General features: G+C 43.6%; 1 protein-coding gene across 1 annotated transcript in view; it reads left to right on the forward strand.

The window, feature by feature from the left end:
• LOC126416938 (piggyBac transposable element-derived protein 4-like) overlaps nucleotides 1-15,161 on the forward strand; it is a 33,968-nt gene extending 18,807 nt beyond the window's left edge. The window contains exons 2-3 of the mRNA XM_050084819.1: nucleotides 11,980-12,219; nucleotides 15,133-15,161. Coding sequence (XP_049940776.1) covers nucleotides 11,980-12,219; nucleotides 15,133-15,161 — 269 coding nt within the window. The remainder of the gene's footprint in view (nucleotides 1-11,979; nucleotides 12,220-15,132) is intronic.
• The last annotated feature ends 1,649 nt before the right edge of the window (nucleotides 15,162-16,810 follow it).

Here is a 16,810-nt window from a genome sequence, read left to right on the forward strand (position 1 = left end):
CATCTCCTTTGACCCGTGACGTAAGGGTGTTTCAGTGTGTGACGTCATTACGGTGTGTAGTTTAATTTATGAGTTGGTTGTGTTTATAGATGTTGTCATGTTGTGTTTGAAGGTGCCCTCTGGTGGTGGTAGTGGTGATGGTGGTGATGTGTGTGTGTGTGTGTGTGTGTGTGTGTGTGTGTGTGTGTGTGTGTGTGTGTGTGTGAGTTGGGGTGGCCAACCCAGTGTGTAGTGCCAGAATTGATTGGTGGTAAGTAGTCTTTTTTCTTGGTCTGTTGTTCATGAGTTGTGATGTTTTGTGGGGGTTTTAAGGTATTGTGGGTTTGGTTTTATTTATTGCAGTTGTAGCTGTGTGTGTTTTCGTATCGTCAGCTATGATTGACCTATATAGGTTAAGGTAAGCGCCTGATTGCAATTTTTGTTGTTTTTGTGGTGGCACCGCCAGACACCACACTTGCTAGGTGGTAGCCTTTAAATCGGCCGTTAGTATACGTTGGACCCACGTGTCACCACTATCAGTGATTGCAGACCGAGCGCCGCCACATGGCAGGTCTAGAGAGACTTCCTAGCACTCGCCCCAGTTGTACAGCCGACTTTGCTAGCGATAGTTCACTGACAAATTACACTCATTTGCCGAGACGATATTTAGCATAGCCTTCAGCTACGTCATTTGCTACGACCTAGCAAGGAGCCATTATCAATTGCTATTTATCTTGTGATGCATGTACCGTCAGACCGATGTTCACCAATTATGGATTAAAGTTAAGTATTCCAGAAGCTATGTACTTTTTTTACTAGACTCAACTCCTTTAACTGTTCCAGACCTCACACCAGCCTGCGTGAGCTTAAACGCGTGCCTTTCGGCTACCTCCTAGTGGCTTGGCTGTCTTGCCAAGTCACAACAGTTTTAGGTTTTGCATAGCAGAATGTGGGAATTTTGTGTTGTTTTTCATCGTTTTGTGTGGCTTGGGATCTTGGTGTGCGATTTTATATGTTTATATTTAGCTTGCCCCCACCCTGAAACCGCCAATTTACCGCACTTATCCCATTAGTTTGATTATATTTTTGGAGGGAGATGCTATTGTATTTATACGTATTTTTGTGTTTGTTGTCATGTTTATGTAGTGCCATCATAGGCGCCATATTGGAGACGCTGAGAATGGTCATTTCCGCCATACTGATGACATCATGGATCAAAGCAAACAGGTGGAATTGGACACTTCTGTAATCCCTAAGTTCTTTTTATGAAAGTGGGTATTTTTGGAATCAGATAAAATAAGGCTACAAAACTATGGCACACATCACAAATTCAGATTTGAACAGTATGGAACACATTTTTTTTAACCGGAATATGAAGAGCTCTTGGAAAAAAAGTAAAACATTTGTTGAAAAGAGGAAGATGAAGGCTTTCAGATGAACTATATGAATTCAGAAAAATCAGAATGCAGCTATTTGTTCTCTGAAACTTTCACCTTCATATGAATCATATTTATGAAAGATCACTAACATTTCTTTAAAGACAAACAATGAAATAATAATATTAATGTTTTCACTAATCAAGAAACTACGCTGTGAATAATAAACTTTTGATAATCTCTGCTTAAAAACGGAACTGAATATTTTGAGTAACTACTGTACATGTACCAACTGTAGAAAGCAAAAAATAAATAAATAAATAAATAATTATTTTATTTAAGAAGTAGCTGTTGGTGAGAATGAGGTGAGAAATACGTTCAACCAATGCATACTGCAGGAACTTCAACGCTCTAGAAGAAATGTCAAAGTGCCTCTTATCGTATAATGTAAGAGAGAGAGAGAGAGAAAAAAAGGAAAAAAAAAAAATCACTATACCAAAATTAATCTGATTTTCGATTACCCCCAAGTTAGCATCGATTCCTAAAGGTCGCAAACATGGAATCAACATAACAAATGTTCTACACACAAAATTTTGTAAAATATGAACTTTTTGCAACATACTCCTACATTACATATGCCACCCATATAAACTTCTTCCACATATTTCGATTACGTTATGACGGCACAAGATCACTGAAAATCCAAGCCCTCCAAGCACTGGCCCTGATTTTCGATTACCCCCAAGTTTGCAACTATTCCTAGAGATCGCAGACACAGAATCAGCGTTATGACTGCGTGAGATCACTAAAGAAGTGAGCCATCCAAGAATTGGCTCTGGTTTTCGATAACCCACATTTTAACACCAATTCCTTGTGGTCGCAAAAACATAATCAACATAAGAAATGTTCTACTTTCATAAATAAATTAAGTATGAGATATTAAGGTGGCATGGAATCACTTAGGATCTGAGCCCTCCAAAAATTCAGTCTGCCAAATGGTAGCAGAGCATGGTTGATATACGATTCTTTTTTCTTTATTGTTATTTCACTCCCCAAAATGGGGCGGTCTGGCAGCGGCCCAATACGCCACTCTCCAGCCAAGAGAGTTACAGAAAAAAACATAGTCAAATGAGAAAATAACCCATAACACAGAATGGTATAAAGTGATGAATAAACAAGAACAAAGTGAGTATATAGATGAGTATAAACGATAGATTTAAAAACAACACAGACGAGAGCCACTCACACATGCAGAGATTGAACACTGTGAGTCAACATGAAAACAAAGAAACACCACAGTGGAAACACGAATGAATGATGCTGGTGACACTGCTGGTGCTGGTGGAACGTAGCACTGCACATTGTACTGGAGTAACACTGACACCACAACGAAAATGTTAAAAATCACTGCACCAAAGGGGACCTACCACTGGGTGAAGGGAGGTGGGCGGGGGGGGGGGGGGGGGCGGAGAAGGGGGGGAAAGACGGTAGGGGGAACTAGGAGGGGGGTAGGAGGGGGCAGTGGAGGGGAGAAGGAAAGGAGCTGGAAGCTGAGGGGGGGGGGGGTGAAAAGGAAAAAGAAGGTGTTTGGCAGGGGAAAAGGAGAAAGAAGAAGGGAAGGGGGAGAGGGAGGGAGACAGGGTGCCCTGAGGAGGAGGGGGGGAAGAAGTAGGGATTACATCTGATATCAGGAGTAGATGGAAAGCACAAGGACATCATCTGGGAGGGGGAGTTGGCAGAAGCCACCTTGGGCGAGGGTATGGAGCATGTGGAGATGGAGACCAGGCGGGACACTGTGGTACAGATGCGGCAGCGGACTAGGGTGGGAGAGGATGGGGGAAACCAAAGGATGGGAGGGGGATCCAGTTTGCGGGGGATGTATAGGATCCGTATTCGTTCAAGGAAGAGGAGGAGATGGGGGAAGGGAATCAGATCATATAGGATCCACATGGGGGACGGGAGACAGATGCGATAAGCGAGGCGGAGTGCATGGCACTCAACAATTTGTAGTAGTTTGCGGTAGGTGGGGGGGGGGGGGGGGAGGGGGGGGCGGAGATCCAAGCGGGGTGGGCATAACATAGGATGGGGCAGATGAGGGACTTATAGGTATGTAGGATAGTGGAAGGCCCTAATCCCCATGTTCGACCAGAGAGGAGTTTGAGGAGACGGAGATGGTTACGTGCCTTCGCTTGGACTGTGAGGAGATGGGGGGTCCAGGAAAGGCGGCGGTCGAGGGTGATGCCAAGGTACTTGAGGGTGGGAGTGAGGGCAATGGGGCGGCCATAGATGTTAAGACAGAAATCTAGGTGGCAGAAAGAGGGGGTTGTGCGGCCTACGATGATTGCCTGGGTCTTGGAGGAATTGATCTTAAGGAGCCATTGGTTGCACCATGCGGTGAACAGGTCAAGGTGGGACTGGAGGTGGCGCTGGGAATGTAGGAGGGAGGGGGCAAGAGCAAGGAAGGCGGTGTCATCAGCATATTGCAGGAGATGGGAGGGTGGTGGAGGCTGCAGTATGTCCGTCATGTATATGAGGTAGAGGAGAGAGGAAAGGACGGAGCCTTGGGGCACACCTGCAGAGGGGTAGAAGGTGTAAGAGTTGGAGCTGTGGATGGTAACATAAGAGGGGCGGTGAGAGAGGAAGGAGGCTCTCAGGTGAACATAGTTGATGGGAGGGCATAAGTTTGGAGTTTGAAGAGGAGACTGGGATGCCATACACGGTCGTAGGCGCGTTAGAGGTCAAGGGACACAAAGATGACAGAGCAATGGGAATTGAGGTGAGTGGAAAGGAGATGTGTCAGGTGGAGGAGGAGATCATTGGCAGAGAAGGAAAGCTGGAAGCCACATTGGGTCAAGGAAAGGAGGCGGTGCTGGTGGAGGTGGTGGTGAATGCAGTGGGTAACGATGGACTCCAGGAACTTGCTGAAGACCGATGTGAGACTGATTGGGTGATAAGAGGAGGTGTCAGAAGGGGGTTTGGCAGGTCTGGGAAACATAAGGATCTGGGAAGTCTTCCACAGGCAGGGTAGAAGCCGGTGGAGAGGATAACATTATAGAGGCTGGCTACAACTGTAAGGAAGGAAACGGGGGCTTCTTTGACGTGGCAGTATGTAATGTAATCATGACCAGGAGCCGTGTTGCGTTTGGTGCATAGTGTGGTGATGATGTCTTGTGTGACGATGGGGGTGTTGAGATCAGATTGTGGTGTGCCCCCAAGTACTGGAAGCTAGGAGCAAGTGTGGGGAGAGAGGTGTCAGTGCGGTCCTGGATGTCAGGGAAGAGGGAGTAATCAAATCGGGGATCATCAGGGACGAAAAGGACATCAACAGGTTGGAGGCAAAATGATTGGCCTTACTGGTATTGTCCAGGAAAGGGTGGTCATCATGTAGGAGAGGATAGTGGGGATAAGGTTTCATGCCAGTAAGGTGGTGGAAGGCTGACCAGTACTTGGACGATTTAATAGGGAGTGAAACATTAAGACGGGTGCATGTCAGTCGCCAGGTCTAGCGTTTATTGCCACGAGCAAGTTTCTAATATGGCGTTGGAGTTGCCAGTGGTGAAGGATTGTGTCCCAGTCCCGGGTATGCAGGAAGGAGTGGTAAGCGTGATGGGATTTGTGGAGGCGGAGTACGGTCTGTGGTGGTAAGGTAGGATGGTGAGGGTGGATGGCTTTAGTGGGGCTGTGCACCTCAATGGCCTCCGACAAAGTGCGGTGGAGAAAGGAAGCAGCATGGGTGATGTCATTACAGGGCTGGTAGGTGAGAGGGTGACATCCAACCTGGGCACCTATGGTATCCCGGTAGGCATCCTAGTTGACACGGGAGTAATCATGGATGAGTCTTGGGGGGCAGGGGGGGTCTGGGTCGTGGGCAGAGTGAGGGTGAGGTCTGTCTGATAGGGTGCGCAGGATGGGAAGGTGATCACTACCTATAGGGTCAAGAACGTCTGCAGTAATGCACCCAAGGAGGTTTGGGGAGGCAAGGACTATGTCGGGAGGTATTGGATTCTGGGCGGGTATGTTGAGGGAGAGGGAGGAGGTCACCTTGGAGGGCGGCAATAAACCAATGCTACCGTCGTAACTGGGCGGGTGTGTGGCTGTGGATATTGAGGTCGGCGGCAATCATGTAGGAGGAGATGGTACAGTCTATGTGGGCGAGGAAATCATATTGGATCGGGGTATTAGGGCGGATATAAATAGCAGCACAGACGACACTAAGGCCAGGGGAGAATAGAATGAGGATCAGGTCTTCGGTTGGATCATTGAAGAAAGATTGAGGTCGAACAGGGAGATGGTGGAGGTGGCCAATGGCAACTCCACCACGTGCAACAGGAGGGGATTGTTGATGCGGTGAAGGGTATACGGGGAGGTGCTAATCGTGTGAGTAGGCCAGAGAAAGGTTTCGTTGAGGATGAAGGCACCCACACAGTGGTGGGAGAGGGTGTGGAGTAGGAGATGTTTGTTGGAGGGGAGGGAGTGGATGTTGTTGAACAGAATATGGTGCTGCTGTCGCACCATAGTAGGGAGGCTAGACTAGGGTGTCGAGACAGGAGAAGGTAAAGTGGGCGAGGTTGTGGGAGTAAGTGGCATAGATGTTGAGGTGAAAGATGGATCTGGCGGCAAGGGAGATCTCATGCAGGGTTATGGGGGCACTGGAAGGGATGGACGTTTTGAAGAATGATGGTTACAAAGCGAATAACATCCTCGGCTGTGGGGAGTGGGCAAAGGGTGTTGCTGGGGTGAGTGGGATCATCGACAGGGCAGACAGGAATGGTAAGCTCAGGAGGGATGGGGGGAGGTTTGGATTTGCATTTCTGTGAGTACGTGGGATGGGGCAGGTTGCAGGTGTTACAGGAGGGGGGAGAGTCTAGGTTGGGGCACTGGCAAAGGAAATGGGACCCTTTGCAGTGGGGGCAGGTGGGAGGATCACGGCAGTTGAGGGTGAGATGGGAATTGTATTTTAAGCAATACTGACACCAGTAGGATTGGGGCTGGGAACGGGAGGGGTCGACTTTATATCTACAATGGTAGATGAGGGCTCCCTCTTTGAGGAGGGGGTCGATAGAGAGGGCAGATTCCCATCAAGAAGGTAGGACCAGGGGCACTGTTAATACAGCATGCCAAGCGTATCTCCAGGTCAGGATGGGAATTGAACTCCGCCAATACCTCAACCGCCATGATCACCGGGCTGATCTTGGTGATAACAGCGGTGAGGGTTGGTGGGCAGTGAGGAGGTTGGGGCTGGCGAGAGGAGGAAGCGAGCTGGGCAGTGGTGAGGGTGGCCTGGGGACCGAAGTGGATAATTGGGATACGGGCAAGGATATCAGTGTGGAGGGTAGGGCTGGTGGATTTGATGAGGACGGAGTCACGACGGTGCAGGACAAGGAGGGAGATGGAGGCAGTAGGATAGTATTTAAAGAGTAGGAGAGTGAGGCTGCAGGCTTCCAGGAGGTGGGTGTCAGTGTGGGAGAGGATGTAGGTGTGGATAGGTGGAGGAGAAGTGGTAGAAGAACCTGGAGGGGGAGGGGTGAGATCCATGAGATCTTCAGGCAGGGGTGAGGGAGGAGGGGGCAAGGGTTTTCTTGGAGCTGGTGGACTGGGTGGGGATGGTATTGGGGCATGTCTTGGGAGCAGGGTAGGAGGCAGATTGGGGGATGGGAGTTACAGGCAGGCAGCAGGAGGTGGAAGGTCTCCTTGCTGGTGGTTGTGGTGGTGGCAGTGTCGGTGACAGAGAAGCTGCAGCACGTACTGTGGCCCTACGTGCCACAACCCGCACTGGGGTTGTAGATGCAGGAGTGGCAGGGGAAGGAGGAAGGGGAGGAAAAGGAGCAGTCTGTGTAGAGGGAGTAGGTGTGCCTGTAGGGGTGGAATGGAGAGTGAATGGAATGGGGCTGGGGATGGACATGAGAGGTGGGAGGATGGACACGGGAGGGTTAGCCTGTGCACACCACATAATGATGGTAGCTGAAGCAGAGGGAGAAATGTAGGCCACAGAGGTGCTGGAGTTGGACATGATAGAAGAGACTGAAACGATGAAAGGCACGGAGACAAAGATGAAGACTAACATGAAGACACAGATGATGACATGCTGGCTGTGACAGCGGGGAGGGGTGCCGGGGCCCCACCCTGCTGTTGCGACGGCAGAGGACGGGCATCAGCTGCGAGCTGGTGGAGGTGGCGACGAATGGCGAAGACAGTGCCCGCCAGTGACGAGGGTGGCTAGCAGGGCAGAGGAGCGGATGCCGGAAGGGCTGCACCAGTGACAGGTGTCGCGCTGCGGGGATGGCGACGGCTGCTACTGCTGAACCGGTGCTGGCGCTACCGGAAAAAGGAGCTGCTGCTGCTGCTGGGACCAGTGCCTGCACTGCCAGAACTGCTGGCGCTACGGCGGCTGCTGGAGCTGGAACTGGAACTGCTGCTGCGACTGCTGCTGCAATGCCTAACGCTTCGACAGTTGTGATCAACAATCCTCAAAGGGTGCAACTCTCACGAGTTCCACCAAAGATGTTGATATACGAAGGATTCAGCGGTATAAAGAAGATACATAACAGGCAGTTGAAGTGAGTATGAAACAAATGCAAAGACGCTAAGACTTACAGCAACTTTGATAAAAATAATTATAATACATAAACATGTTTTTAATATAGCCTTGGCGATTGTTAATTTTACATTTTTTCCCCATGATACTACATAATAAAAATCAAAATCAACATTTTAGTCCACAGCTCGTGGTCGTGCGGTAGCGTTCTCGCTTCCCACGCCCGGGTTCCCGGGTTCGATTCCCGGCGGGGTCAGGGATTTTCTCTGCCTCGTGATGACTGGGTGTTATGTGATGGGGTCCTTAGGATAGTTAAGTTTAAGTAGTTCTAAGTTCTATGGGACTGATGACCATAGATGTTAAGTCCCATAGTGCTCAGAGCCATTTGAACCATTTGAGCCAACATTTTAGGTTTCTGCTCTCTAACAGCTTGATGTAACTAAAACTCTCTTGCTAGGGGATGTTCACAGATGGCAGCATAGCAGAAGTCAGATAACACTCCCATGATCCTTTGCATAGACTTGATGATGGTATAGCAGTTGTATTTCGTCAGGGAATGAGTTATTGGCATCGAACATTTTGAAATATGATGGTGTGCTGCAACAAATTGTAGCACCAACTTGGCAAAAAGTATCTGGCTGTTCTCTGTAATACCTTTGGATCAAATGGAAAACCTACTATATATTCGAAGCAGGAAAAAGTAAGGTAATTACAACTACGACCCCGTATATTTGTATAGAGTGTAAGTGCACACAGTTTGTTTAATCTTCATTTCATCGATTTGCAATTTAGTAGTAGTAGTAGTACTTTATTCATCTGTAAATCTCTCTTTACAAGGTTATAGGACATTTCAAAGTATTTACAAGTTTAGACCAATTTAAAATAAGCTAAGTCATATACACATATATTTACAGACTTCTAGTTAGACGTAATCATTAGATTTACTCCTGGTATACAATACCTTTTTTACAAATAACTTATTAAATAATGTAATGCCACACCGTTCACTCATATCTCACTATCAGTCACTGCACATACCATACACACATTGTTTCATAACACACACACACACACACACACACACACACACACACACACACACACACACTGGTGATCTCTGGGCCATTTTCTGTACTGCAACTTCCCATTTGCTATCTTGAAAAACTGAGTCAGCAGCCCTCCATAAGGAGTGAGATGTTGAGCTCAGAAACAGGAAGAGGTGTTAGTATTGTGCTATGCATAAGTTGGGTGACTCCCAAGCATAAAACATAAAGTGAAGGTGTTATGTGGAATGTTGGATGTTTTATAATCATTATTATTATTATTTATTTGTACAACATTTTTTTATCAAACCCCTACTCTGTTTTATCTAAGTAATTCTTCAATGTATAAAATGTATTGCATAACAGGTACTTCTTAGCTGCCTTTTTAAATAAGTGTATTTTTGCAGTTTCTTTAATGTCTTTTGGTAATTTATTGCACAGTTTTATTCCTTGGCAGAAAATGCTGTTTTGAGTTTTATGTTTATTTTTTACTGGTAAATGTGAGTTGAGTGTATCTTTTTTTGCATGGTCATGGACAGAACTGTTTGTGCAGTAATTACCAATGTTATTTTTGATGTGTATAACTGACTCGTAATTGTATTCACATGGAGCAGTTAAAATCCCCAGTGTTTTGAACAGATCTTTACAATGAGCTCGACTAGTATTTTTGGTTATTATTCTTATGGCTCTTTTCTGGACTTTGAAAACTGTGTTCATATTTTGTGCATTTGTTTCCCAAAAATGCCATAGCTAAGAATTGAGTGTACATATGAATAATACGTAACTAAAAGACACTGCATGTTACATTCTGATGAAAAGAGCAGATGGAAGGCAAATGAAATGTCATTTGCTATGAAAGTCAACATTCGAGATGCACCGAAATCGTGCGCTTTCGATCGGAAATGTTCAAAAGCAGGGACAATGATCAAAGCAGATATTAAAGCGGGTATTACACGACGGTCCGCCGCGAAGTACTGGTCAAGCGCGGATGCGGGTAGTCCAGTGAAAATGTCAGAAAAAAGCCTGTACTTTGCAAAAGGTGGAGTAGAAGATTTTATTTTTTTAACTCGTTCATATTGTTGGAAATATTAGAAAACCAAGTTTTGCCAACAAAATTTCTCTTGGGAAAACTTTCTGCAGTCAAAAAACTTTCCGACTTTTTTCAGTTTTTCAAATTATCTCAGTTTCATTTGCTCCTATCGCTTTGACGTCTATTTTCTTTTTTAAAGAGCACAAAATTCTCTACAAATTTGATTCTTACAATTTTTTTCTACTCCCAGTGTCTAAGGCGCCACAGCGCGTCAATAATTACCAATTTTTCAAATTTCGAGCAAAGTGGCAAATTACCTAATTTTTGAACACTGTTATTTCAGTTACTATTTGTGTAGTATAAACATGTTACTCGTCATGTTATTCATTGGAATTTACCATCTCTCTCTGCTGCAGCGCCAGGACAAACAGCATCATATTCAGTAACTACGAACACATTCATGTCGAATTGCGTGAAGTTTATTTGTGTTACAATATGTAATACGATTGCATGCAGGTGCCGTACATTTTCTACAGTTGATTGACGTTAATGATCAGTTATAAGAAAAAGTATGTAAGAATTGTTCTTTAGCAGACAAAAGCGTATTTATTCTTTGGCGGGCGGAAGGCGATTATCTCTGGTGATTGTTCACAGCGCACTGACAGCTATTAGCACACAACAATATGGGTCCTACAGTTTGGAATCGATTCCATTCAGTGTATGTTGTGGTGCTGAAAATGAGTATATCTGACATGAATTTGTGTTTCATTTGCGAAAAACCTGTGGTGAGTGGTGGACGCAATGTGAAAAAGGAAGGACTGAGCACACTTATCTATTGTAGTGCTAAACGCAGGGAGTCTGCTCACACCCGTTTCTTGAAAACGCTCAGTGAAGTGATGGTGCATGAAGCATGCTACAAGAAGTACATTAATGAGAGAATGATAGCAGCTAGCCTTCGACATCCTCAGGAACCAACAGGCGTGCTGCGTCGGTCGCAGGAAAAAGGTCAGTTCAATTTCCAAGAGAAATGCTTCTTATGTGCAAAAGGGAATTCTGGTGACTTTTTAACCAAGCAGTTAAGATTGCCATATGCCATATGCCAAACGAAACTTTGTTTACAAAGTAATGAAATTGGAAGTGCAATCGGCTAAACGACGTGGTGATGAATTTGGTCAACAAGTGATAGAGCGGATTCAAAATGTAAATGATTTGGTTGCAGCAGATGGGTGGTACCACAGATTTTGCTACAGAAAGTTCTTTCACCGTGTTTCAGCTACTGGACAGAAACGAGGTTATCGACCTGCAACACAAGTAGATGAAGGCATGGAGGCTATATTTGCCTACCTGGAAACCAATATGAAAGAATGTCAGTTTTCTATGGGCGATCTGTTAGAGCAAATACCCACATCACCTCGTCCTGAAATTAAAACTGTCAAGGTTCGCCTGTTCCAGAAATATGGCGACGATGTAGCGATAGCTGAAACAGCTTCAAAGCCAGCAGTCGTATGTTTCAAGAATTTTGGGCACCAACTACTCAGTGAAAATAGGTACGCCAAAAGAAATTCAGATCCTCAGCAAGAAAGACTACTAATAGTCCAAGCAGTTGCAAATGTCATATTAGACGATATAAGATCGGTAATGTACAATGTAAAACAGTACCCTCCCTCTGATAATTTTTTATGTGATGTAGAGTCTGTCATACCAGAACCTGTAAGATTGCTCTTTGAAACTATAATTTTGAAACACAAGCGGTCTCCCAGAAAATGGAGGATAATATGTGTTTCTCTTGCTCATGCACTCGTAAGTGCTGCGAGGCCACGTTCATTTATTTCATCTCTTTTGACTGCTATTAGTGCATACTTGTACTGGAAGTTTGGCTCAAAACATCTCATCCAGGTTTTGTCTTCCCTTGGCTTTGCAGCATCTTATACGGAAGCTGCCCTATTGCAAGTGTCTTCAATCCTTCAGCTTGACAACGAAGTGACGCATTTTGCCAATTATTGTTTGATAATGCAGATTTCAATCTAAACACCCCAGATGGAACTGGTACTTTGAATGCAATGCGAGGTATAATGTGTGTTACTCCTCATGATGCATTGCTTCCTCAGAAAAATGTTAAAAAGTTGAATCATCGTCCCTCAGCTCAACATGTTAGTGAAGCCGGAGAAAATGACATGCAGACATTCCACAGAACACAAGTTGGAGGGCTGAAGGCTATAAAAATTGAAGATTTGGACATAATTGCTCCTGCAAAAGGTGAGATCGTTGCGGACTTAAAAACAAGTCCAAAGTTGGATGGGAAACTGGAACCTCCTGAGAAATGGGGCTGGAATCACAGTGACCACGGTCCAATGCCCGTTATAATGAGCCAAGATCCAGCATCTGAAGCACTTCTTCACATTGTTTCGTGCTCATGCAAGCTGAACTGTGGCGGAGCGTGCTCCTGCAGAAAAGCGGGTTCGAAATGTTCTTCAATGTGCAAGAAATGTATTGGGGTCAACTGTGAAAACGTGCCAAAATTTTTATATGAAGACAGTGAAGAAGATGTTATGGAGGATGTTGAGGAAACCGCCGACGAAATCAACGAACTTGCTGAGGCTGACTCTCTGTTTAAAGAGGAGGTCAATCTGGGGTCAACTCTATGTACAGACCCTGAATCCGTAACTCAAGGCATTTATGGTGACACTGAGGAACCTGGCCCATCAAAACGTTGGAAGTGATGCTATAATCTGCCTCAAGTGCGCTAAAGTGCGATATTACAAGTATTACACACCTAGAACTGTCAACATTTTTTAGTAACTGACAATGCATTTTAATTGTAACAAAGCTACTTACTTTTAATGTCAACTGTGTGGCTTTTATACACAAGAATAATTACGTACCTAATTAGGTTGCCTATTGCAGCTAATAATAGTTCAGACAGATTTTATATATATATATCTGTGTGTGTGTGTGTGTGTATGTGTGTGTGTGTGTCTCAATGATGTATTTTTATATTTGTAGTTTTACAAATACCAGGGCTGAGGTGGCCCATAGTGAACTTCAGGTTGTGATGTAAGAATCACAATAGTTGGGTGCCCAGCAATCCTCATGTTGCATACAGAGAAATTGAATACCTGAAAGTGAGGTGGTAAATTCCAACAAACAGAAACTGAAAAAATAGTGTTCAAAAATAAAGTACCTTCTCACTATGTTCAAAATTTGAAAAACTGGTATTTTTTAGGCGCTTTAACGCCTTAGACATTGGGAGTAGAAAAAAATGGCAAGAATCAAATTTGTAGAGAATTTTGTGCTTTTTAAAAAAGAAAATAGACGTTAAAGCGATAGGAGCAAAAAAACTGAGATATTTTGGAAAAGCTGAAAAAAGGCCGAAATTTTCCAAGTTTTTTTGATTGCAGAAAGTTTTCCCAAGCGAAATTTTGTTGGCAAAACTCGGTTTTCTAATCTTTCCTACCATATGAACGAGTTGAAAAATAAACTCTTCTACCCCACCTTTTGCAAGGTATATCTGCTATTTGACTGGACCAGGGTGAAACAACGAAAATTAGCAGGCAGATTATCTGCACGCCAGAATAGAGAGTAGTTCTAAACTGCCATCAATCCGCGCATGCGCAGAAGGGTGTACCACAGTGCTTTCTGCTTGTTGTTTTGTTATTGTTAGGCGGCTAGTGCCCAATTTCAGATTTTCGTGTTGGGGATTTATCGCGTTGGGGTTCTTTCGCATTTTTTTCAGTAAGCAGTTTTCACAAATGCAGATAAGAAACTTTTTTTTCAGTAGACTCTTTTATACCAGCTATTTGTGTAAGGATTTTTGCTATTGATAGCTTTGTGTTCTAGAAATGAAATGGAGCAAGGAGGCATTAAGCGTCTTAAATCAGGCATACAGCGAGGAAAGGTGTATGTATGACCCACTGTATCATAATATATATACCGTTATATGCATGTTACTCATAAAGAAACGATTTCCGACTACCTTATTATGGAAAAATAACACAAGTACACCTTTAAGTATTGGTTCTTTAAAGTGTAGCAAATTGCAGTGCATATATCCGCAACAACTTTTGAAATGGTGGGCTGTGCTATTCTGTGGCTAAAACCCAGACTCTTAAAAGATTTCCCAGTCGCCAGGAAACGTAATGTTACATCCAGCCTGCAACGAAACAGGGCATTTACCAGTATTTTATTTGTGATCTAGGCTGGTATAATCACAAACCATATAAACATGTTATTTAATTCTTACTTTCGAGAATGTGAGACAGCCTCCCTCATGACTGTGTCACACTTGCTAATTTCATCTTCTATCATAGACAGCAGCTTCTCGAAACAAGCCCTGTGCGTCATCACAAAGCTCCAAAATTCATGCCGATCTTCAAGCCCCAGTTCTTTCATAAGCAGTGAATATAATCCCCTGCCGTCGTCCCTTCTTTTCAGCCAGGATCGAACTCAACAACGTCTGGTTTTTTGTTTTCTTCGCCGTTCTGCCCTAATCCGAAGATTTGCCGTCACTACCAGGGCAATAGCTCCAAAAACAAGTGGGTCCTCCATGTGCAAAATGCTGTATAAATACATATACCTGTGTTACGAAGTGTCGTAATATAAAACTAACTGTTGGGTCTGTAATTCAGAACAGTAGTAACCTAGATGAGAGAATAACAATTACTTAATAAATAATGATAAACATTTTCTTATGAAATAGGAACCTTGAGTCACAAAAATAATTCGAACGTATGACGTTCCTTTATGTCACATGGTCCCCCTTATGTTGCATGGGGTAAAACGAACGAACGAACGACTCCTACAAGAGATCAGACAGTTCTGTTTGCATTTCAGTGCCAGGTATATCCTGCGTGGATGATGAACCAGCCTGTAGTTACAGATATGCACACTTGGGGCACTGGTGCATAGGTCTACGGTTTAAGCGCATCATGTAATGTGGGCTTAAGGAAGGTGAGGTAGTTATCTATATTTTCAAGTTTTAGTGTATTTACGATGAAAAATCTGATGTTCATTCTTATGTAAGAGCGGTTCACTGAGATAATTTTATACCTATAGATTAGTAAATAAATCCATTAAATATTTTTATTTATTTTTTGCATTAATTAATTACTTGGCATACATATGGAAACATTTTTGTCACTCTATTTTAACCTAATCTATTATTTTTTACAGGTTTGGGACCGGCACTTTCTCCCACATGATATAGAAAGAAGTACATGAGCTTATGATGCTAAGACTGGAAAACTAATTACAGCACTTCTTGACCATCCATGGCTAAGGAAAGATTAGTTGAGAGTTTACTAACTTTTTGTTAGGATATACAATTAGTACTGAATCTGTTGCGCTTATGACTTACAAGGTAAGATAATGGTAGTTAATATATTTATGGATTACAGAAGCGCCCGATTACATCTGTCTGCTTTGACTCATGATGTCACCAATATGGCGGAAACGACCGTTCTTAACGTCTCCAATATCGTGCCTATGTCGCCATTACATAAACACGACAACAAACACGAAAATACATATAAAACCAACAAACACATCTCCCTCCAGATTTATAATCGAACTAATGAGAAATTATAATCACACTGCAACCATCAATACCACAAAACCAACACCTAAAACAACAAAAGTTGGAATCAGACGCTCCCCTTGACCTATATGGGTTAGCAGCAGGCCACAAAACCAAAACACAGTACGACAACACATTGGAATCGAACACTTTCCTTGACCCAACCCTCCATATTGATACTCCTCATCTTCCAGGTTTCTCTTCTGCCTGGCCTGCATCTGCAGGTAAGACACTGATCTGTTAGCCTTCCTGACCCTGCTCACTTTGATAGTGTAATATGCTTTTATTGTAAACAGACCAGGATCTATATCAACTCTCTTCAGCACTTCAATTCTGCCATTATTTCCGTCATTGTAACATAAAACTGCATCATAGACACCTATTTCGAGTAGTTCAAGTCCACAGAATGTCCTCTTTGAACATCTAATCCAAATTAAATTACTGAGGCTTTCATTTGCATTTTGTGTCTTTCTGTGAAGATACTTTCTCAATAACTCAGGATTTGCAATAAACCTGAATATTGGCTTAATTGCACTCATAACAGGTTCTGATAATGAGTGTTTATGTGAATACGACTCATTTCTGTTGTTGAACTTACACCAATCGTCTTTCGGACACAGATTGTGTATTGTTGTTTGGTCAGTGGGTAGTTTGTGGAAAACCACTGCCCACACAGCATGCCGCATTGTCTCTAAATTCTGTGGGTTTTTCTTGATATCTCTCCCATAAAATAACTGAAGAGAAACAATTTCTTTCCGAGTAAGTGTGCCTTTTCCCTCCTAGTGGTTTTCATCCTCAAGTATTTCACCTTTATTCTTTTCGGCAAGCGACAAAGCCTCTTTTGGTGGCCAAAACATTCCAACTTTTCTATTGTTGTATTGTATGGATTTTTATCTGTTAGAGCTTCGAACGAACTGGAGCCCCATCACCAAGGTATTTAATATATCTACACCATACTGGTCCTCAGATCTGGAGAATATCCTCTCAGCTTATCACAGTACATGGGTATTTTTGGCTCTTTTTCTTACCGCGGTACTTAATGAAATAAAATATCTATTAAATACTGCAATATCATTTACTTTGTTAAATATTGTGGGGTAGCATGAGACTCTGAAATTATCCAATACCACGATAACATACGTACGGACCTCAGCTATATCGAAGTAAGTGCGGAATAATATTTTAAACACAACGTGCGACTCACTGCCTTCTAATAGATAGTTCGCGTGAGCGCTGCTATTTTAAAAAGAAAATGTCTATGTTTCTACGCAACCT

The sequence above is a fragment of the Schistocerca serialis genome, chromosome 8 (assembly GCF_023864345.2).
Source record: "Schistocerca serialis cubense isolate TAMUIC-IGC-003099 chromosome 8, iqSchSeri2.2, whole genome shotgun sequence".
NCBI classification, from domain to species: domain Eukaryota; kingdom Metazoa; phylum Arthropoda; class Insecta; order Orthoptera; family Acrididae; genus Schistocerca; species Schistocerca serialis.